The 20734-nt window shown below is 43.3% G+C and overlaps 1 protein-coding gene across 3 annotated transcripts in view; it reads right to left on the bottom strand.

The window, feature by feature from the left end:
* Positions 1-3731: 3731 nt before the first annotated feature.
* DCAF1 (DDB1 and CUL4 associated factor 1) overlaps positions 3732-20734 on the bottom strand; it is a 56674-nt gene continuing 39671 nt past the window's right edge. For all 3 annotated transcript variants that reach the window (XR_015948218.1, XM_060271526.2, XM_088662182.1), the window contains 2 exons: positions 10845-11097; positions 3732-4700 (listed from right to left, as the gene is read on the bottom strand). Coding sequence is in view for 2 of the 3 variants with exons in the window: in XM_060271526.2 (XP_060127509.1) it covers positions 4642-4700; positions 10845-11097 (312 nt within the window). In the remaining variant the exon portion in view is untranslated. The remainder of the gene's footprint in view (positions 4701-10844; positions 11098-20734) is intronic.

Raw genomic sequence — 20734 nt, forward strand, 5'->3', positions numbered from 1 at the left:
GGGTGCGCCCCCCCCCCCAACTCCTCTGTTAATTGTGTTTCCTGTTGGATTGATTATATTGTAGATTCAAAGCTACGCTTAGATTTTCTGTTCAGTACTATTGGCTACTCAGGAAGACAAATAACCAGGCAGCTGAGTAGGGTCTGATAACAAAATCTAAATGATTATGTTCATCAGCTCCAGTGGCAAAAATAAACGATAAAAACTTGACCAAGTTGCCTGCTTATAGTGTGTGTCCTGCATTGCAGTTATATACAGTTCTGCTTGTTATATACAGTAGGTTAGGCAGGTGGATGCACTGCTTTTTAGGACAAGGTGGGCAAATTCTGTCTGACCTATTATTTGGGCACTCATCTTCTGGCATCGCCCTGGGATTAATGAGCAAAGAGTATGAGGAGGTCCTCCTATGAGGCCCACCTCCCTAGATAGCATTTCTTTTGGTCATAACCATTTTGGTACAGAAAATGGCACTCAGGGATAGAGAACCTGTGGCCCTCCAGATGTTGAACTGCAGCTCTCCTTGTCCTTAACCACTGACCATGGTGGCTGGGGCTGATGAGCGTTGGAGAGCCACCAGTTCCCCAGCCCTGACATACCAGGTGATGTGTAGCTTCTCACATGAGCAGATCATTGCAGTTAGCAGTGTGTCCACACACATGCAGCAGGCTAGAGTTGTCACAGGGGATGTACATAGGAAAGCTGTTTTATGTGAAGTGATCCTTGGGTAAAAAGGAGAAAGCATGAACTGTAAGAGATAGTCTAAGGAGGTGTGCGTGTATGCTGCAGTAAGAATTTATGCCACATTCTGCACCAGGGTATGCCCACTTGTGTCTAAAATATGCAATTAATAAATAGATGTATGCACACTCACTTAGCTTGCATAATTCTCTTTCCGAGAGCTTGCTTTTCAAGGAATGTGGAATGTTTTGAAATAATGGACAGGGAGGATGATAGAAAGGTTTGAAGACAAGTAAGCTTGATAAGGTTACAGTGTAGCATCCCATATAGCGTAGTATCCCATTCTGGAAGTGTACGGGGTGCTGATTCTCTTAACTGCTATGACCCTATACACAGCCCCCATCCGTGGTTGCAACACTGTTCAGACCAAGGTCATAAATCCTGAGACTTCGCCATTCTCTGCTTCTCTAGCCTCCAACTATTACCAGTTATCTTGTGCAGTGAAATTACAGAAGCAGAGACAACACTAATGATTAGCAAATTATTATTTCTAAGCCAACCATGTGGTGTTTAAAACATTTTTTAGGATGTATATTAAAGCATCCAAGAGAGGTAAGTTGTCAACAAATACAATTTTTAAATTTTGCCTCTGAAAGGTTACCTGCAAGAAATACCAGCTTGTGATTTAGAGGTTGGTCTCGTGTGAACTTCCACCCTATCTCATTTGTTAGTATTAGTTCTTTATTATTTTTAACCACATCGTGAGTTGTTAAAATACAATTTTCCAGTAGTCTCACTAACCAAGTGACTAACATGATTAGAGCCCTCTCTTGCACAGCAAACAATGCTAGTAAATGTTGTTGAACAGTAGCCTTCTGTCCACTCTACTGGAAAAAGGGAACACCCGGGTGTACTGAGCAGGATAAGTCCCATTTATGTATGCAATTTTTGTCTGCTATTGGTTAAAAATCACAAGGGGTCCAGAAAATAGTTCTGAACAGCTCTAAGATAGATGTAGGCGAACCTCTGGCTCTTGAGATGTTGCTAGACCACAACTCACCAGCCCCAGCCAGCCTGGCTAATGGCTAGTCATCCTTCAGCAACTTTCAGAAGGCCAAAGTTCTCCATATCCGCTCCAAAATGTTTAAATAGATGGATTTTGTGTGCTTCTAAATATCTCTTCAGAAAATAGTCAACGTGTGATACAGTAAAATCAAGGTGTGTGTGTGTAGGCAAAAACATTTATCAACTTTTTCTAGATTCTGAAGAATATTCACTTCACAAATGCTATTTGCAAAAGTTAACTTCGTAATACAGTCATACCTCATGGTACGTCCGCTGCAGGTTATGTCATTTCGGGTTGTGCTCCGCGCCGAACCTGGAGGTACCGGAATGGGTTACCTCCGGGTTCGGCACGCACGCATGCGCAGAAGCACTAAATCACGCTTTGCGCCTGCGCAGAAGTGCCGAATTACAACCCGCGCATGCACAGACGTGGGTTGCAAAAGCTGCAGGTTGCGAACGTGCATCCCGCACAGATCACATTCGCAACCCAAGCGTCCACTGTATATTTTTGTTTCTAAACTAAAATAAACAAAAAAACATTTTAACAAAGTGGTAGGAAGGAACAGAAAAATATGGGACCCTTGTTCTGATACAAGCAAATGGAAGTCTAAATGCAGACTCGCTAGTCCCATGAAACACACATAGCCAAAGGAAAGTAGTGGTGAGGGTATGATTCCGTTGCAGTTTTATCAAGCACTGACCTAAGACCATTGCGAACATTACTTCAACCTTTACCACCACCTATGTGGTCTAAATTTTATTTCTAAGGCCCACAATGCAGTAAGTCTATCTGCTCAGTTATAAATGGAGTCGAGCCACAGGAAGAAAGGATAGAAGGTAGTTAAATCCATTTCCAAGACTGGGTTGCAAGGAGGGCTTTCTAATAAATGCAACCATCCCCGTGACTATTTTACTCCAATTGCTGTGAGAGTGTGAGTGGCAAACCCAAGGCCGGTCCAGCAGATGTTTTGCATCCTGCAGTGCTCCCCAGTACAAATACCATATATTCCGGCGTATAAGACGGCTGGGCGTTTAAGACAACCCCCAACTTTTCCAGTTAAAATATAGAATTTGGGATATACTCGCCGTATAAGAAATATGACCCGGCGTATAAGACGACCCCCGACTTTTGAGAAGATTTTCCTGGGTTAAAAAGTAGTTTTATACGCAGGAATAGACAGTAGGTTTGTGACAGGCAATACCAGCAGTTAGTGGCCTCTAAATTCCCTTGTAGCATCCAATCTCTGGGCTTAAAGGTGCACTTCAGCAAAATAAAGTTGCATATATATCTGCCGCTAGTATTGTAGTTATTTGTTTAAACCATGTGTGGGGGACCTTTGGCCTTCCAGCAGCTGCTTCTGCTAAGAAATAACTCCCATCATCCCTGCACATTGGGCCAAGCTTTGTAGTTCAGTAACATCTGCCCACCTAGCAGTTTGAAAGCACGTCAAAGTGCAAGTAGATGAATACTGCAGGTACCGCTCCGGCAGGAAGGTAAACGGCGTTTCCGTGCGCTGCTCTGGTTCGCCAGAAGCGGCTTAGTCATGCTGGCCACATGACCTGGAAGCTGTACGGCGGCTCCCTCGGCCAATAATGCGAGATGAGCGCCGCAACCCCAGAGTCTGCCACAGCTGGACCTAATGGTCAGGGGTCCCTTTACCTTTAACATCTGGAGGGCCAAAGGTTCCCCACACCTGAGTTACAAGGACAAACAACCCCCCAACTTCATATGACAATAGGTGGGATACCTCTCGCATGATTTCACTGAACATGATCCTCCTGGGATAAACGTATGGACCGCTGTTCTTAAAAATCTTGTGTGAACATACTGATAGCATCACTCTCTTGAATGTCCAGATACAGTCACAGTTCTTGTATGAATAACCCTGCCTTGCTCATGCATTCTGGTGCAAAGTAGCACTGAAGGCAGCTTGAAAGGCTTGAGGAGCCAGCAAAGGCAATGAATGTATACTACGGCAACTCGGAGCTACAAACAGACAGGACTTGAGTTTTATTCATTTTTTTAATAAATACAATTTACATTAAAGAAAAAAAAGGTCTTCGATTTGTAGTTTTCACACAAGGGCAGAAGGGAAAGGGGAGTGGAGGGAAATAAAAATTTTAAATTCCAAACACAAAAATATGTGGGAAGGAGGTGAGGCGGGGAGCTTGTAAACTAGAATCCTTCATCTCCAGCAATGGTAGATTCTGAGCAAGACAGAACGGGATCTCTAGTCTTCTGCCATGGCTACTACAGCAGGAACTCGCAGGGGTTTTGTCAGGAGTCATCAGACAAAAAAAACCGAACATTTCACAGCAGATAACAACACATCCATTAAAAAATTATGTTCAAAATAAAAATCACCTACAGTTTTTACAATCCATGATTCAATCCCACCCTGCCTGCCACGCTTTTCAGTAAAAATGCCCTTTTTAAACTTATTTATCCCCCAGAAACTCATCATAGTGACTAAACATTAGAAGATTACAAATCCATACCCTCTTTATAATACCTGCCTGTTTTGTTTTTTATCCTTTTTTTGTTTCATAAAAAACTATTTCTGTTCTTTAGGAAAGAACTTTATACAAAGAAAATATATTGTGAAATATCTTCGGAACTCCCCGTGGAGAGGAGAGTCATGTTTCAGCCTCAAAACCAAAAATAAAAAGGCAGAGAAAAATAAAGGTCAAGCCCCTGGGTCTCTTGGTAGGAAGGTTCCAGATGTGTTAGGAGCCTGCATCTGTCCACTGCAAGATCAGAAGGGGCTAGAGTTCTTTAAATGGGTCTCCCAAGAATTAGGATATGAGCGGCTGCTCAGTATCACCTCCTGGATTTGGCCTCCTGGCTTCTGAGAACGGAGCTTTCCTGCTGCCAACATCCTGTGGGGTGGCCACTCCTCACTCATTCAGAGATAAGATTATGTCATCTTCCAAATCCAAATTATCTGAGCTGTCAGCTGGAAAGGGGACAAATGGGTTATTTGAGCAATGCAAAGTTTGTTATGTCAAAAAGACACCAAGCAGGGTAACTTGTTCCAAGTCAAATACAAAAGACCATGCACGGGCACCCTTTTGAATGATATGCCATCTAGAAACCATAAACAATGTGCAAAACAGGACTGGTTTCACCACAAGCCAAGGAACAGCTCCTCATTATAAAGAGAATACTTACCACCAGAGTGAGATGCCTTCAGGAATTACTGAAAACACTCTAGAGAATCAGTACGTAGCTCCAAAATCCTCTGTAGTGGGGAGTAAAAGATGCAACGGGCACTAAAACAAGGTGAGTTTCCAGAGACACAGCATGGGTACAATATTTTGTTCCTAAGTTGAAGTGTAGACTAAGTATTTAGGGAGAAAGGCAAGGACAGGATTTAACTGACCGATGCTACCAGAGGAGAATGACTACCAAGGAGAGTCAATTTAGACAAGCAGTTGTCACCTTACAATCAGCTGCCCTTCACACCCACAAACAGCTGAAGTAACTGCTTATTTCTATTATATCTTAAAAAGAAACTTTTTGGACTGTTTTTAAATACAATGGAAGTTTTAAAGACTTTCCATACAAGGGAGAGGAATGAATGAGCTTGGGGGACTTTTATGTTTTGTACAACCCTGCTCCTGCGCTCCCCCCCCCTGTTTTTTGCACAAACAGAAGGTGGGTAGAATCACAAGTTGCCCAGCTGAAAACAGAAGAGAGTACCTCTTTTCTTGAGCAACTTTCCTCACCCAGCATATAATAAATACCATATTTTTCACTCCATAAGACACACTTTTTTCCTCCTAAAAAGAGGAAATGTCTTGTGTGTCTTATGGAGCAAATGCATGGTCCTTGGAGCCGGATTGGCCAGGGGCGAAAAGCAGATTAGCTCTTTCTTTTTAAAAAAAAAAGCACAAAGGCTAACAAGACTGAAAGAGGGAGTTGAAAGGAACCCGCTCAGCAGCTGATTGCAAGAGATCGGGGAGGGAGATAAGGGAGGCTAGCTCCCTTCCAGGCCCCACCCCCTTGCCCAGGCTTCCATTGTTGAATGTTCTGCAGACTGAGGCTGCAGTGACATGTGACTGGCTGATTAGATTATCTGTCTGGAAACTGTAGAAATGGCTCCCTTTCCTAAAGAAAATGCAGAACTATAAAAACAGGATTTTCTCCCTTTGCAAGGTAAGCTCAGCAACTTTGAGCTGATCCTCAAAAATGGAGCTTTCCCCCTTTGCAAAAAAAGCTGCAGAACTGTGAGCTGATCTTCCAAAAAACGGGGCTTTTCCCATTTGCAAAAGAAGCTGCACAACTTTGAGCTGATGTTCAAAAATAAAATAAAATGGAGCTTTCCCCCTTTGCAAAAAAGCTGCAGAACTGAGCTGATCCATCCAAAAATGGGGCTTTTCCCATTTGCAAAAGAAGCTGCACAACTTTAAGCTGATGCTCAAAAAAGGAGCTTTCCCCCTTTGCAAAAAAGCTGCACAACTGTGAGCTGATCCCAAAAAACCAGGGCTTTCCCCCTTTCCTCCTCTAAAAATTAGGTGCATCTTTTGGTCAGGTGTGTCTTATGAAGCAAAAAAATACGGTACCGGTATAAGGTAAACCAGCCACAGGGGAAGCTGCTGTTGGGATACAGTAAAGTCTACCAGAGAGCAACTGGGTGACATGAATTATGTGCAATATTTGTGGTAATACTGTCTCCAAAATAGCACTTGCTTCTTGGTAAGTTGATTGGTTCAACTTCAACAGTTCAAGGGACAGGAGGAAAAACATTCTATGATCATTCAGGTGACCTGTTTCCCTAACTCTTGTGGAATCTGCCTAGGATATGGAGGAGTTGTCTTCATCAGCAGGATCCACTGAAACAACTCTGAAGAAATGCAAGCACATTCATAAGCAACTCCTAACCCCTAGTTTTCCTAATGGGAGTCCTTGATGAGCTTTTTAAGGACACACTTTCTTCAAAACAACAAAAGCCACCTCCTGCCAGAATACCAGCAGAAAAAAAGACCAGGCAGGTCTTTTTTCAGGGTATGTGGAGTGGATATTGGCTGACGGCACTCTTCAGAGGGAACTCTGCAAAGGTATATTTGAAAGTAGCAGCTCAGGAATCTGGTACAATAATAAAGTGTGCACCATTGTCTACATGAGATGATGCCCCCGGGAATTGAGCGTCGGTGAAAAGAAGAGTGTTTTTGCAAGGCAAATAGAAAAACACTAACTCTGAGAAGAAGGTACCAATAAAGCACACATGGGGACACATAAACACACCAGATTTACACAGCAATTTTTTAAAAAGGAAAACCTGGTTGGAATGGCTGAGCTTCTCTTTCATCTCTATTCCTTTTAATGTGAGGGTACAACTTCTTTGTGGACCATGAATCCCTAGTTCTCTACTAGTCATTTTTAAACCCGAGTCTAACATCTCCTTTACATTCTTACCTAGATGAAAGCCCCACTAAACTCAATTAGATTTTTTTCCTGAGTACACATTGATAAGATTGCACTGTAAATGTGTTTGCAGCTTACATGATCTGCACTTTTAAGATCCAATCACAAACTTTTAGAATCCAGTATTTTCCTTCATCTGAATAATGAATGCAATGTATTGTTGTTCTTCTCTCTCTCATACTCTCTCCCTCTCTTCCATTCCACCCAACTAATCAAATCCATACATAAACAGTTATTGATAGGGCATGTGTGAAATGGACTTAAAACCAGCTCACAGCTAATGCTGTCATCAAAATGAGGACTAGAAACAGCAAACACAGTTTAGCTGGCTAGTGCGCCCCCATAAAAGGCAACCAGGCTGCAAACCAATCCCAAGGAAAAAGATGGATGCATTTTTGCTAAAGGAAGATGATGTCTGACCTGTGAATACATCTTCATTTGAGGGTGATAATAGATGAATAGGAGCACTTAAATTCCTTTAAATGTTCAGCAACCGAGTGGCATCTGCATGAGGTGAGCATTCTAGCGTGTGTCTGCTTACTATGCAGAATACATACTTATCCTCCCGAAGTGCAAATATGCCAATCTATTCCTGCATGCTATCAATGCCTGCCCTCTGGTTCCACACACTCCTCCCAAAATGCCCCACCAATGTCACATTTCCCCACCACCACCACCCCTTCTTGCAAGTGCTTCCTCCACCACCACCTCCCATGTTTTTCTTGATGCTTCACACTAAAAAGTCCCCAGAAGAGCAATGTCAGCCAAATACTTATTTTGCACGACAGATGCTAGACAGAAGCAACTGGGAGGACCCGTGATATGGAACAGGCAGATCCACGGAGACAACAGGAAGGTGGAGCTGTTTATTTGTGTTTGCATATTGTGAGACTTTGGAAGGAAGCTGCCTAGATGTGAGGAGAGGCAGGGTAACCATGCAATGAAATTATTAAAAAATAAATACTTTCAGTAATGCTCCCTTCTGGCATCACTAGCTTCTGCTGGAATGCCCAGGCTATTTTTTCAGCTGCAATCCAGAACCCTCTAATGGGCTTATTTTCCTCAGTAATGCACAACAATTGCACAGCATCTTTTTAGATACAATCCATCTTTTAATTAGAGCTCTGCAACATGTCCTGGCGGAATGTGGACAAAATACCTACCACCATTAAGAACATAGAGGACTGACAAATATACAAGAAAATCGCTGGAGACCTGACAGGGTGCTTGCCCCCAGGTTCATGTGCCTGATTGCAGAGAAGCAGGGCTGCACTACAACAAAACAAGAGAAGAGCACACATGAGTCTGCTAGCAAAACCACTTTAGCTCAGGATGAACGGAAATGGGACCAGACTGGGACAGAGGGTTGTCTTCTCAAACAGTCCCAGCAACACGTCACTTTCCAGGCATCCAAGGTCCTGCCTCTGCTAAAAAATTAACAGGAAACGTTCCAGCGATTTCACTGAAGGGAAGCCTCTCCCACCCACCCATAGCTTGCCCCAACCAAGACTACCTTAAATTTCCAAGATTACACACACAAGCACACCAGTTGTGAAATTTAAGAATTTTGCTCCAACATAAATGATTAACTTTCTTGCTGTGACGTAATGCACAAAGTGCCCCTGAGAATGAGCAGCCTGCATTTCTCTCAGAACTGAGGAACTGCTGCCTGCAATGAGAAGCATGCAATCAAAGGGCAGGAAAGAGGATTCCAGGGCAGGTGACACAGCTTCCAGGAAGCCTGATCACCTTTTCTCACTGTCTATGTATAGCGATCTCTTTCCTTTCCCACCCTCCCAACCCTCTTTTTAAAGCACTGTTGCGTCTTCTTTCTATACAAAAGAAACACTCTGTCCCTGCAATGTAGAAGTCCACTCCTCCACCACCACCCATGTCCTTAGCACAGCGTTTCTCAACCGCTGTTCCGTGGCACACTAGTGTGCCGCGAGACGCTGGCTGGTGTGCCGCGACGTGCGATGACGAGAAGGGCGATTTGCATTGTCACGTGCCTGGCGGCCGCCAATGTACAGCACTGACCCGCCGGAAAGCAATATTTCTCCTACTCTTTCCCAAAGCTCAGTGCAAACGAGCCTGGGGGCCGCCAATACACAGCACTGACCCGCCGGAAAGCAATATTTGGCAAGTGTTTCTTACAGTCATAATTATAATATAGGGCGGCACAGAGTTAAATTTTTTAACTTTTTTAATGGTGGTGTGCCTCGTGATTTTTTTCACGGAACAAGTGTGCCGTGGCCCAAAAAAGGTTGAGAAACACTGCCTCAGCACACACATTTAACTCCCTTCCTTCAGGTGCCCATGCCTGCCCTGTGCTTAATTTTTGTCTCAGTTTACCAGCGTTAAATCCCAGAATACAGGATGTAATAATAAATAAGCCACCTCTGAGCATGTACTGAATGCCTACCCACTTCACTGAGCAACAGTTATCTGTCCCCTTAACAGACAGACACAAGCATCTGTGAGGATTTTTGTGGGGGGGGAGGGGGGCTGTTTTCAGCTCATTAGCATGGCTCCCCTGTAAGATTAATCCCTCTTGCTACCGTCCCATACAGGTGGAACTAAGTTTGTTCTCCAAGCACAAACTATCCAATCCAATACTTTCTTCTCACACACCTGCTCCCGACACTTTCCAAACAACCCTATTTCCCTCAACTTTCAAGCTCCATCCCTTGCACCTCTCAATCCCCGTCCCTTTTTGATCTTCAAGAAAATGTTTTTAGAGAGAAAGAGCTGCAGTAGGTCAGGAGATTCAAAAAGATATGGGGGGGGAGAGACGGGGGGGCAGTATGGGGCAGATGCAGCAACCTCAAACAGAGGACAGTCAGGCAGCAACACAACTTGCTGGCTCATGCTGCTTTCAAGCCTCTGGGAACTTCTGCGTAGCTGCATGCTTAATTTTACAAAGCCAGCGACAGGCAGGCTAAAGGAAGGTAGTGTTGGCTATATTTGACTTGCTTCTTCTGTGCTGTGTGGAGTATTGATTGGGGGATTACTGCAGCTTGAGCCTGTGGCATGTTTACATGGAAATAAGTCCCACAAACTGACAACTACACCACCATTGGAAAAACTATGCCCCAGGCTCTCCCATAGCTCCACTGCTAGGGCATCTCAGCAATTCTCATTCACCAATGATTTACAGTTGATACTCTCAGGAAAGCGATGGGAAACATCACAATTACATGGCAAACCTGGTTACTGCGGGATCACCAACAAATACAAAAAAGTGTGAGCCACATCCACACCACACATCTTCAAACAGCCACTTGCAGATGCCTGGGAACCTGGACTGGGTTCCAGTTTAGTAGCATAGGTAAAAATAAATAAATAAGGCACATGTACGCTACAAACATCATGCCGTCAGTAACAACCTGTATGCACAGCTATCAGGCTTGTCACATGAGCTGAGGAGTTGTCCTATGAGAGTTAGCTAAAATTAATTCAGGAATCTGGGGCCAAGGAATCTGGCCTGCACACTAGGCAGTGCAGTGCTTACACTACCTTTAACCTGTAGCACCTTAGAGACCAACTAAGTTGGTTCTGGGTATAAGCTTTTGTGTGCATGCACACTTCTTCAGATTGGTATCTTTGGTCTGCCCTGGACCTTTTAACCCTTTGGAGTCCCTCAAAGAGTTAATTTCTCCCTATGTATACTTACTATCACCGAGGATCAGCTCAACTTCCTCATCAGCGTCAGAGTCTTCATCCTCTCCTTCATCTCCCTCTTCAAGCAGGTTGGCCAGCTCCTCATCGTCAGAAGGTGAGAAGTCGTTTTCTCCATCCTCTCCCGCATTCTCGTTGTTTTCCTCTTCCTCCAGATCAGCCTCTAGAAGCTGGTCAGTGTCCAGCTCATCAAGGTCATCGGTGTCATCCTCATCCTCGTCGTCATCTTCTTCCTGTTCCTCCTCCTCCTGAAGAGATATCAAGAAAACCCATTAGAAAAAACAAAAACTGAACGGGCTGAAAGCAACGTAACAGAGATAAGTGTGCTGCCATTGGCTCCTCCTGAGCAACAGCCCTCTTCAGTTGTTACGGGAGCAAAAGGTTATTAGCTAGCACTACATGGCCTTTGTATGTGCTTCTCAATTCAATAGAACCCTGGCTACCTTGAACTAGTCAGTACAATATTTTAAAAGCTGTTATTTGCAACACAGCAAAAGACAACACAGAACGGGATATTTGGCAAAGAACATAAGGAGCTTAATTTGGTTTTGCCCTACATAACATCAATCCTATTCCAGGTAAAACAACGAGGAGAGATAGGTTTTGTGAATAAGAGGGTGATCCTGAGTGTGGGTTTTGTCATCGTTGATCTCCGCTATCTCCTAATGAGGAAAGTAACCGCACTAGAGATAGGCACTAACAAATTTATTATGCTTTCCACACATGGCTAGTTCCCACTGATGAGAAGAAAAGACAATCCACATGCACACAAACTGAATGCCACCCGTTTGCTAAGATTACAGTGGTACCTCGGTTTATGAACACAATTGGTTCCGGAAGTCTGTTCATAAACTGAAGCGTTCATAAACTGAAGCGAACTTTCCCATTGAAAGTAATGGAAAGTGGATTAATCCGTTCCAGATGGTCCGCGGAGTAACCGTTCATAAACTGAAGCGAACTTTTCCATTGAAAGTAATGGAAAGTGGATTAATCCGTTCCAGACGGGTCCGCAAAGTACTTAAACTGAAGCGTTCATAAACTGAAACATGGGTGTAATTGGTTCCAGAAGTCTGTTCATAAACTGAAGCATTCATAAACTGAAGCGAACTTTCCCATTAAAAGTAATGGAAAGTGAATTAATCCGTTCCAGATGGGTCCGCGGCGTTCATAAACCGAAAATTCATAAACCGAGGTGTTCATAAACCGAGGTTCCACTGTAATTGCTAACAAAGATAAGGGTTCCTAGAACTAGATTCCCAATGCCATTTCTTCTCAACAAGATCATCGGGACTTGTTAGAATATATTAGGCCCACAACGTGCATTCTGGGTGGTCCACATGCAAAGGCAACATTGTGCAAAGTCAGAATGACACCCAGAACCACCCCTGCCATTTGAAATCTCTCAAGATCAGGGCCATCCAAGATCTCATGAGACGGCCCCACAAAATTTTATTGGAGCATCCCAGAGGCCTTGTGTGACCATCCCAAAGCCCTGGAAGCAAAGCTTGAAAAACTGTTTCCACCGTTGCATGTTATTCTTAATATATATATATATTACTAGCTGGCCCTGCCACACGTTGCTGTGGCTAATCCCTGTAACTGCCCTCACCCTGTGCCGATCCATGATGTATCCCGCCCCCTCCCACCACCCCTGGGCTTATCCCTGTGATTCCCCCTACCCTGTCCTGACCCATGATGTATCACGTCCCCTCTTCCCCCCACCGCCCAGCTCATCCCTGTGAATGGTCCCACAGTGTCCTGACCTATCCCGTCCCCTGCCCTCCCAACCCCCACCCACGTGAGTCAGTATCTCCAATTGGCCTAGTCTGTAAAGGCTTCAGCCTAGTATGTAAACGGCAGCCGAGGTGCTGTTGAGAGGGAAGGTTCTATAGGTGTAGTACCAGTGTAGCTGCCACTAGAGGGCGCTGGTTTGCAACCTGGTTCTTTTCCCAGCATGCACTTTTGGCTGAGTGGTGCGTTTTGGAACAGGGATTTTTTTGGGGTTTTGAAGCAGTTTTGGAGAAAAGTGGATAGTAACCCACATGCCCAGTTTACATTTTTATATATATAGATTTTGAAAAGGTTGTTTCAGGTGGACTTGTGAGATCTAACAAGAGCCTCCAGAGCCCAGGAAGCAAGGGTTTCCTGCTTGCTTGCTTTGTTTGCAATCCACCTGAAGCTGCAATCACCTAAGAAAAATAAGTGAAAGTTGCTGGCTATTGTAATTAAAAGATTCAAACCTGAAGTTTCATTTCACCCTGTGAAGCACACACCTTCTTCAAGACTGCATACAGACACATGGACAAAGCTGAAGGGATCGGTATTATGCACTCCAAAACTCATACTCGAAGCACAATCCGGTAATGTACAATCAATGACTGCAAACAGTGATTATTAGTTCTTTAGGATTTATTTATGGCATATATTCAAATCTCACAAGCCTTCAACAAATGCACACTAGAATCATAGAACTGTAGAGCTGGAAGGGACCCCAGGGGTCATCTAGTCCAACCCCCTGCAATGCAGGAATCTCAGCTAAAGCATCCATGCCAGATGGCCATCCAGCCTCTGCTTAGAAACCTCCAAGAAAGAAGAGTCCACAAACTCCTGAGGGAGACAGTTCCAATGTTGAACAGCTTTTACTATCATAAAGTTCTTTCTGATGTTACAAGAAAGGAGATTCTGATTAAACAAGCTTACAAGTTTCTCAGTGAAGCACACCCTTGTCTGGTCAAGATTATGCCAGGCACCCTCTTGTGGAAGAACACCTGACCAAGTCTTTTTCAGCTTGCAGAGAAAAAGGGTTGAGTCAAGGACCTCCCATTCAGTAATATTGCATCCTGAATCCTCAAGAACACAAGAATCAGGAATGCATTTGTAAAGAAAAGCATACCTCAGGTGACGAAAAGAAAGCAGATCTCCCCATACTATTATATTCCTATACTTTGTTTCCATACAACTGACCATCTCACAAGGCAAAAAAACCAGCATATCCTAATCCCAAAATTATTAACCAAAGGGAACACTTCAGACTAGAGATGCATCCCAACAATACTGGTTGGTAGAAGAAAATGTTATAGAATCCATGCCTCTTTGGAGAGAAACTTATCTTCCTAGGCCTACAGGTAAACCACAAGTTGTACCGTACAAATAAAAATATGGCTTTTGATCAATAGGCGACAAATAACATGTTGTATAGTACATCTCCCAAGCACTCCCAAACACTTCCTGCACAATACATCTGAGTAAGAAGTCTTCATAGTTCCTTTACGTTTCTTCTAGACCCTATAGCAGCATAGAGTTGGATCCAGACACAGAGTAAACCCACTGAAATCAATGAAACTTAAGTTTGTAAGGTATAGCTTTTTAAGTCTCACTGGTTTTAACGAAATAAAAAAATTCCTTCAGTAGCACCTTAAAGACCAACTAAGTTTATATTTTGGTATGAGCTTTCGTGTGCATGCACACTTCTTCAGATACGTATCTGAAGAAGTATCTGAAGAAGTGTGCATGCACACGAAAGCTCATACCAAAATATAAACTTAGTTGGTCTTTAAGGTGCTACTGAAGGAATTTTTTTATTTTGCTTCGACTCAGACCAACACGGCTACCTACCTGTAACTGGTTTTAACGAGTCTACTACATATGACTAACTCTGCATTCAACCCATAGTATGTACTGGTACATAAAGTCACCTTGCGAGAGTTTCTCTAGTCAAACAGCTCCTGAAAAATACCAAGTTTCAGGGAAATCAATTCCCTTTCTACCATGACCTCTTCCTTTATCCTAATTTATGTTCCCCTCCATTAACTGGGGCTTTAAATTATTCTGTAAATACTGAGTCTATATTCCTTCTATAACTTAAGTATTCTCTGCTGCAGAAAAGCGAAACTATTTTTATGAGAATGCGACTCTTATTTTATAAAGCATCATTTCCCACCCTTTTAGTTTCTTGAGAACTCTAGTGAAGACATAAAATTCTTAACACCAGATGGAACATACAACAACGGAACAGAGGTTCCTCAACACATTTGACCATAATTTCACCTGGCTTCATTTGTGATCTACATTAGCTAAGCCCACACAAACAAGAATTCTCTCACATGCAGTCTTGTGCAAACTGAGACCCAGCGTGTTAGTGCCGAGTGTGCCTGGGCCCATCGATATCAAATTTACTTCTTCTGACTTCTTTTGCTGTAAGAGACTAATACAACTACTCTTTCCTGCGGCCAACCAGATATTTCAAACAAAAGTGCAATCCCAGATATTCTATGGAATCCCGCTATGGGTCCAAGCATATGACAGTGATTTAAAAAAGATTCACTCCAGCTTTCTGAGACATATTCTTGGACTCCCAACTGTGATCAAATATGAAACAATGTGTGCAGAAATAGGCATACACACAATGGAATATTGGGCCTGGACCACCTCAATAAAATACTGGTTACGCTGCCATTTTCGCTGCTCCCCATCAAGTCTGCTCGCCGATTTGCTCAAAGACTCCTATAAATCAAGATGGTATCAGTACCTTGAAAAAAAGATTGAATCTTTAGGCATCGAGCTGGAGCCCCTGTACAATTCTAACGAGCAATACATTTTCCATAATATCCTAACTAGACTAAAGGATGTCGAGAGACAAAATATTTTGGCAGCTGTAAACAAAATATGCTCCCCTATATTCTATGACTTAAATATCTTAGATAGCAGAGCCAATTACATCACTAAGTTAATAATCCCAGCCCAACGTAGGGCTTTTATGCTGGCCCGTTTGAATGTTTTTCCCTCGGCATTTGTCAGGGGAAGATATCAAAACATTCCTAGAAACAAGAGATTCTGCAGATGTTCTATGAATGTCCCGGACACTGTAGAGCATATTCTCTTTCATTGCCCATTGTACAGTACGCTCCGTCAACGCGTGCTGTCCCCTCTTTTGGGTGGTCTGGAACCCCAGCAAGGTGAAAGTGTGGGATTCTGCCTATCTGATGTTGACCAAAGGGTAACGGTGGGGGTAGCCGAGTTTTTAGTAGCAGCCCTCCAAGGAGCAGGTTAACAAGGAAAGCCACTGATTCTATATGTATGTATGTGTGTGTGTGTATGTGTATATATATATATATATATATATATATATATATATATATATATATATATATATATAGCCAACTGCTGCCTTTTTATATATATTTCAAGGCTTTTATATGTTATTTTCTCTTTTATGGTTTTATTTGCAAAATGCCTAATAAAGGTTTGATAAGTAAGTAAGTAACTACTCTTCTGGAATTGCATTTTCAGCTGCTGGTGCTTCTAACAAATAATTCCATGCCCAACATTTCTGGAGCCAACACAATGTTGACCAAAGCACAAAAGCCCTGAGATAAGAATATTTTGGTTCCTATTTGACAAAGGATATATTGTGTATTATTATGGATAAAGTAGCCTGAATAAAATATGGTATAGGGCTTATATTTGATTTTATTCCTACACATTTAGGATAATTTTTGTCACTTCCGAATTTAAGTTCTTTAATTAAGGAATGCAATAAGATCCCCCTTGTAATAGGTATCATATATTGGGGGAGAAGAGATGATTTATGCTGGCCAGTGAATGATAAACTATGGCTGACTCTCACACGAAGAAGCCTAGGTGAGCCACAGGCTTATGCATGTTATCTCCCCATCCTCCCCCACTTAATATTTGGCCTCAGGTTGAGAAGAGACAAAAGCTTTTGCTACTAATTTCAGCGAGCGGCCATTAAATGTTATGTCCAAACCTCAACAAATTGTGATTGGTCTTAACTAGAGTTTCCTGAAACAAATTGAATCCAAACCTCGTGTTGCGGACGTTATCCATGACAGAGGCACATCCACGACCCGCAGTGTTCGTATCCCGCAGCACTGCGTCTGCGCACACACGTGATGCAATTTGGCGCTTCTGTGCATGCACAAGCGGCAAAACCCGGAAGTATTGCTTTCCGGTACTTCCGGGTTTCCCGCGGTACACAACCTGAAAACGCCTAACCTGAAGCGTCTGTAACCCAAGGTACCACTGTATATATCTATACACAAAATATAAATGGAGTTCCTTCACAGAATATGTTTTTACTTTTGTCATACATTCCAATCTACAATAAATGAATTCAGTTTCATATAAAGTTTGTTATCCTTCATTTAATCACAATGTATGTTCATCTTAATGGCTGCCCTAAAAGCATAGATGCCAACTCCCAGATTGAAAAATCTGGGATCGGTGTGGCGTGGCACTGGAAGTCGCGCTGCGGCCATTTTGGAACTGGGCAGAGCAGCACCAGAAATCGCTTCTGCGCATGTCCAGAGACTCCAGACATGCGCAGAAGGAGCCTCCCTGGGCCGGTAAGAATCCGGGGGATTTACGGGGTTTTTTTTTAATCTGGGCTGCCAGCGGGAAACGGCTGGAAAAACGGGGGTTTCCTGGGGAATATGGGAAACTTGGCAGCTATGCCTAAAAGGTGAGGTGGAAATGTATTAACTAAAACTATGCCCTCTCTGAATAGTCATACTGCTTTTCCAGTATTAAACAAGAAACATTATTGTTACTTTCCTTCCTGTGTCTTCCCCAAACCTTATTGTGGAGGCATGAATCCCTAGGAAAAAAATGGGGATGAGTGGGGGAGAGAAAGAGTTCTCTCCCCCAAGCTTTCACAACTCTACCTTATCCCTAATCCTTTCCTCACCCCACACCAAGTTTGAGTTCATATTGCTTCTTTGATCGTTATAGAATGTGTTCCAGACAAAACTATTTTAGTGGCTTGCTTTTTTTTTTTTACCTTTAGCTTTCAAAATCCAAGTATACGTGCAAATTCCTCATGGGTCATCGAAAGCAAGACGCAGAACTGACTAGGCATATTAGTACACATTAAGCAAGATTCTTACCATAGGCTTCTATGCAGACCCAGAAGACATGGATAGATGGGACACACGCAACACAGCAAACAAATTGTCATAGGTGCCAAATTGGGGTGAAGAGATAAAACACAGTTATTGCCATTCTACAGCTTTAGCCAGTTAAAACAGTAACCACTTATCTACAGTAAATTGCAAAAGTTGTTTCGATATGTAACACACGTATTGCCTTTATCCTAGGCAGCAGGTTTAGGGAGTGACCCTTAGCCCAAAGGTGCCTGTTGTGCCTGGAGAAGGTTCAGTCCCAGGCAGCATCTCCAGCTGGAAGGACCAGGTAGCAGCAGGCAAGGTAAAAGAGCTCTTTCTGCCTGATACCCTGGAGAGTGACTGCCAACCTGCGCAGACTGCACTGAGCTATACAGACAAATAGCTTCATCTGATATAGGACAGCATCTGATGCTCCCTGACAAGGCAAACCTAAGGCCAACTTTTTATCCCCCCCCCAAAGAAAACCCCCACACACTCATAATTCATAAATTAATACTAAACCAATTACATTTTTCAAAAGTCCTACACTACTAGCTTCACTTCTATTAAATGTGTCGGGCATGCCTTTATACTGAAACTCTGCTACGGGATAAATCTGTTCAGTTTTTTAAAAGTAATAGTTAATTGTGTGTACAAAGTGATCCACAGTGAGCTAGTCATTGAAAAATGAATATTTGGGCATTAAATGCTCAGCCGCTGGCTCCCTCGGCCAATAATGCGAGATGAGCGCCGCAACCCCAGCGTCAGTCATGACTGGACCTAATGGTCAGGGGTCCCTTTACCTTTAAGTACACCTGTGGATAGCCTTTATAATGCCATTAGAGTTCTGCCAACAGTATCAGCTTACTACACTGTTAAGTGATTGCTGATCAACTGCTAATGTTGGGGACAGTTTATTTGGTATGTATGTATTTATTATTATTGGTTGTTTGTATGCAGGTCTGTCATTTCAATTTCTGCATTGTTCTTGAATGCAATGGATTTCATTTTATTGTCAGCTGATGAAGAATCATCCTTGAAACAGTTCATCTATCTAGGAAAAACTGTTCTGCTGTTATCGGCTGCGAGCTCCTATCACCACATATTTGCAGGAGATTGACTGTTGAAAGGCATTTTGCCTCCCTCGTACTGTTCTTTGATAGTGACTGACCATGCCTACTATTTCCGTTTATGGCATATTTATTTGACTCCTGTTATTTGTGACTTTATGCATGCATTACTTGTTTGTTTTTATGAACTGTGAAACAATATAATTTTTCGTTAGCGCATTATTAGCCGTGTGTTGCATATGGTTGTTCAGAGCATATACCACCTACAGTACACAATATAAGAATGTATGTCAGGGTGGCCCATAGGAAGTGGGACACAAGAGTACTTTGACACGGAACCTGTCGGCCGCAAACTGCCTTGTCACGCCCCGGGGGCAGGGGGAGCCCAAAAATTGACAGCCCCCTGCTCCCAGTCCTTGTGCCGCTTTCGAAGGCCAGCTAAACGAGGCACCGGAGTTTGGAAAGGAGGCAGGGGGACTCCGGGACCTTGGGTTGGAGGCCTCACACCTCCTTCTTCCCAAAGCTCAGTGCTTCATTTATCCAGTTTTGGGAAGGCAGCATGAGGGCTGTGGGAAGGGGGGTCAAATGCTGCCAGAGGCTGCCCCAAAAGGCCTCAAGAGCTGCACGTGGCCCTCAGGCCACACAGCAGACCACTCTGCTGTGGATATGCAGGCCCACCCTTTAGAGGTGCTATACTGTTTTCCTTTTGGAAAGGCAAAGTCTTAAGTATTCAAAGTCACCATTCTAGAGAAGAAAACATCCACTTACAAGTAACAAGCAATTAAGGTCCATAATCTAACAGTTCAGATGACAATACCCCTCACAAAAGTCTATCGTGCTACACCAAGCACAATGCCTCAATTCTCCCAATGAGAACGACATGGGTGAAAGGAAAAGAAGCCTTGAATTACTGTGCACTGAAAATGATTATGGGCTAGAACAGCTTGTCACAAGTGAGTGCAACTCTTGCTTAAGATGACCACCTGGTCTCTGCACTAAAGGGATTTTAGACTCACCTGCAGATATCCATATCAAGTTCCTCAAATAGTTGCATTTATAAATAATTTGGATCTCTGCAAGGCTACCTACATTAGCTACCTTTCCATTCTAGCAGATGATAAAAAGGATGGGACCATTCAGAATCATTTAACCCATGGCATGCTATTATAGGAAAGGTGGTAGGACCTGGGTTTTTCTTGATCACTTTCATCACAAGGCCCTAAAACGTGACCATGTTGTGGTACAAAGGAAGGATTTATTGGCAGAAGTCAGGTAAGCCACATGCATAGGCCCATCCCTTTTTGCCAACAAGCCCCCACTCTGCCTTAACTGTACTGCATTTATGCACGTTGAGCAAGACTTGACAGGCAAGAGTGGCTGGCTCTATGTACCATTGTGGTAGAGTGGCCACACTAACTATTGCCACAATGGGAGCACCACACAAACTGGGCTTCACTCCAGAACAAGTTGGATGCTAAGACTCGGCTCTGCTGAGAATGCCCTGAACATGTGGAGAGTACCTTTCCAGTATTACTTAGTAACCGGCTATCCCACACTCTTGAGAACAGGGCGGTCTTCTAAGGCAAAGAGCTTGCTTCCAAATGGCATTGGATACTTGATGCAACCATTTAAAGAGAACGGTGGTCATGGCCAAGGCCCATACATCCCTCCACAGACAAAACATTATCCAGTTTCCAAGTTGCGTGTCAATAGCTGAACTATGGAAAAGGTTGATCTTGGCCACTGACATGATGCTCTTAAAAGGCAGATGTCTCCAAGGGATGTGAAAGATGTAAGGTGGAAGAAGCATCTGCACTTGCCTCTCTCCTGAAGCTGGAAATTTTCCTGACCTACTCCCCTGACTCCAAATACATCCAACTGTAGATAGTGAACAAAGCAAGATGGGGAAATCC

Source organism: Zootoca vivipara, chromosome 2 (genome assembly GCF_965207765.1).
Source record: "Zootoca vivipara chromosome 2, rZooViv2.hap1.1, whole genome shotgun sequence".
Taxonomy (NCBI): Eukaryota; Metazoa; Chordata; class Lepidosauria; order Squamata; family Lacertidae; genus Zootoca; species Zootoca vivipara.